The sequence below is a fragment of the Ipomoea nil genome, unplaced genomic scaffold, assembly GCF_001879475.1.
Source record: "Ipomoea nil cultivar Tokyo-kokei standard unplaced genomic scaffold, Asagao_1.1 scaffold2565, whole genome shotgun sequence".
NCBI lineage: Eukaryota > Viridiplantae > Streptophyta > Magnoliopsida > Solanales > Convolvulaceae > Ipomoea > Ipomoea nil.
In genome coordinates, this window is record NW_017618993.1 from 1,351,474 (window position 1) to 1,354,464 (window position 2,991).

Consider the following 2,991-nt stretch of genomic DNA (forward strand, 5'->3'; position numbering starts at 1 on the left):
AATTCAAATAAAACTTGTACCCATTCAATTTCCTTCAATTCTTTTTTCAAAGAATTCAAATCGCTAGATTCTGTTGTTACATATTTGTTATACAGTAGTCGTCGATCGAATGGGTTGAATTGTTTTTTCTTATTGAAACAAGTCAAGATTGATAAGGAGTTTTTGCATGATGCTAGCGCATGCCGTTGTGTTGAGTGCCTTTTTATTTTCTATCGGTATCTATGGATTGATCACAAGTCGAAATATGGTTATAGCCCTTATGTGTCTTGAACTTATACTTAATGCTGTTAATATGAATTTGGTAACATTTTCATAATTTTTTTTTGATAATCATCAAATAAAAGGAGACATTTTCACAATTTTTATTATAGCTATTGCAACAAGTTTTACAATTTGGGCATCAGCTAGATTGGACGTGTTTAGCCGCCCCTGCTCGATTCAAGACGTGGCACTGTGCCTTACCATGGAAGAGTATGTTTAAATGATAATATCCACATACTTATTACTAATTGATTTTAAGTTGGATATGGTAATCCAGATAGATAAGGAAATTTGACAAGGAAATTTAAGGATGTTCGCCTATAAATACTAAGACATTGAGAGCCTGCACATCCATTCTCATTAACCAAAACACATAACTCATTCCATCACATATACTATCTCCTATGGCCCTCAACTTTCATTTCAGATTAGTTGTTCTTGCAGCCCTTTTCCTGTTGGGGTTGTCTGCGTTGGTGTCTCAAGCCACTGCCCGTACCCTCGAAGAAACTTCCTTGCTCTTGCGCCATGAGAAGTGGATGGCTCGCCATGGGCGTTCATATAAGGATGATGTCGAGAAAGCAAAACGGTTCAAAATCTTTAAAGAAAACCTAAAGTTTATCGACTCTTTCAACAAGGCTGGCAATTTGTCTTACAAACTTGGCACCAACAAGTTTACAGATCTAACTACAGAGGAGTTCCGAGCCACCATGCTTAATGAAGACAAGTCATCACCAGTCCCTAAGACTTCAAAACCTGCTTCTTTTGCGAATGAGAGTTTGGTTCAAATTCCATACTCTTTGGACTGGAGAGAGCATGGTGCTGTGACTGGTATCAAAGACCAAGAACACTGTGGTACGGAACTATTAACAATTATTGCACAATTTTATTTAATTTTGGTTTTAATAAAATGTCATTTTCAATTGCTCAAGTGTGGACCACAAGTATTTTGGTTATCGTTTTTGAAATAGTAGCATGTTTTTAGCTGATGAAAACTATGATTTTTGGCCAATTTTTCTTCCTGCAAAACAAGATTTTTGTAGGAAGAAAAAAAAAAAAAATAATAGCGCGCTAGGCGCAACTACGCACCCCGGTGGGACACGTCAGAGTGGCCGCATGACTGAAACTAACCATTTTCTGTTGTTTTTTTTTTTAATAAAAAAAAATGGTCAGAATATTTTTTTTCGTTTCTCTTTCTCTCTCATTTTTGTCTCTCTCCTACGTGACATTCTTTAAAATTGTGAAAAAACTCAACTCGTATGGATGCTCCGATTAGGTTGTTGCTGGGCGTTTGCTGCGGTGGCGGCTGTGGAAGGAATAACCAAAATAAAAACAGGACAATTAATTTCCTTATCCGAACAACAACTCGTCGACTGTGACCCCAACAATAGAGGCTGTGGCGGCGGAAACAGAGTGGAGGCCTTCCAATTCATAAAGGGCAGCGGCGGCCTCATGACGGAGTCCGACTACCCGTACGAGGGTGTCGAGGCAAGGTGCAACACGCAAACCCTTCGCAACCGAGCTGCCACCATTGCAGGCTACCAAGAGGTGGAAGCCAGCGAATCGGCTCTCCTTGTGGCCGTCGCAAACCAACCTGTCTCAGCGGGAATCACCTTCGACGGACGTATGGCACGATATTTACAAAACTACCCGAAAGGAAACGGAATTTTCACCGGCTACGACAACACCGGCGAGTGTGGGTCCGGATACAAACATGCTGTGACGATCATTGGGTACGGGACGAGCCATAACGGATTGGACTATTGGTTGGTGAAAAATTCATGGGGGGCCGGTTGGGGTATGAATGGTTATATGAAGATGGCCAGAAGGATCAATGTTGATGGAGTTTGTGGCATTAACACCAGGGCTTCTTACCCCATTGCTTAAATTTTTCTAAGAATTATGTTACGTTTATGTCTGTCGTTTGTTGTTGTTATTATTATTACCATAAAATTATCCTATGTATTAGGGTGTGCTTCCAATTGTTATTGCAAATGTCTTCAATTTCAATCTATGTTTAGTTAGATTCAATTAGAGATTGGATTAAGTCATCTTTTGTGATTGATGCAATGCTATTGAATTGAATATAACTATGAGCTAGTGCAATGACTTTATGATGGCTCTAGTTGTGAGCTTAGTAGTTTGTATTGACTCTTGTATGACTGTGACCAAATTATGCAAGAGATACGTGGACAATATGTTGTAACTATGAGAATAAAGCAATACCATAGTCATACCTCTCACTAAATACTTAGTCTAAAAACGAGAGTCTAAATAAATACTACTTTTGATTTGAATTTCTTTAGGTCTTCTTAATTTTCTTTTTGGTAGCATTGTCATTATCTTCATCTTCACTATTTGTCTTTTTTTTTGGTAGTGTATTATTTGCAATTAGGTTATTGGTGGTAGCATATATAGATGGTAACGTCATGCAACAAGATTATGGTGTAGCAAACTGTGGATTTGCCTTGTGTATATGAATGAGAACTTAGTTGTACTATGAACACTTGGGATTTGCCTTGTGTATATGAATGAGAACTTAGTTGTACTATGAACACTTGATCTTGCAAGTGCCTGTTGATATTTTGTTGTGGTAGTTTTTTCCATACACGTTTTATGTGGAAGTATTGAATAAATATTAATATTTATTATATTTGTAGAAGGTTCATGAGTAGTACCTCTAGTTCTATTTTTATAAGTTGTTTACTTGATAGTAACAACAACTGTGCAGGT

General features: G+C 37.9%; 1 protein-coding gene across 1 annotated transcript; it reads left to right on the forward strand.

The window, feature by feature from the left end:
• The first annotated feature begins 583 nt into the window (after positions 1-583).
• On the forward strand, positions 584-2,176 carry LOC109153894 (ervatamin-B-like). Its single transcript, XM_019301792.1, has 2 exons — positions 584-1,113; positions 1,535-2,176. Exons 1-2 carry the CDS (start codon positions 666-668, stop codon positions 2,143-2,145), a joined length of 1,059 nt encoding a protein of 352 aa, XP_019157337.1. The 5' UTR covers positions 584-665; the 3' UTR covers positions 2,146-2,176.
• The last annotated feature ends 815 nt before the right edge of the window (positions 2,177-2,991 follow it).

Coding starts and splice junctions, on each gene's coding strand:
- LOC109153894 (XM_019301792.1), top strand. CDS start 666: ATGGCCCTCAACTTTCATTTCAGATTAGTTGTTCTTGCAGCCCTTTTC. Junction 1,114..1,534: donor CAAAGACCAAGAACACTGTG/GTACGGAACTAT, acceptor TGCTCCGATTAG/GTTGTTGCTGGGCGTTTGCT.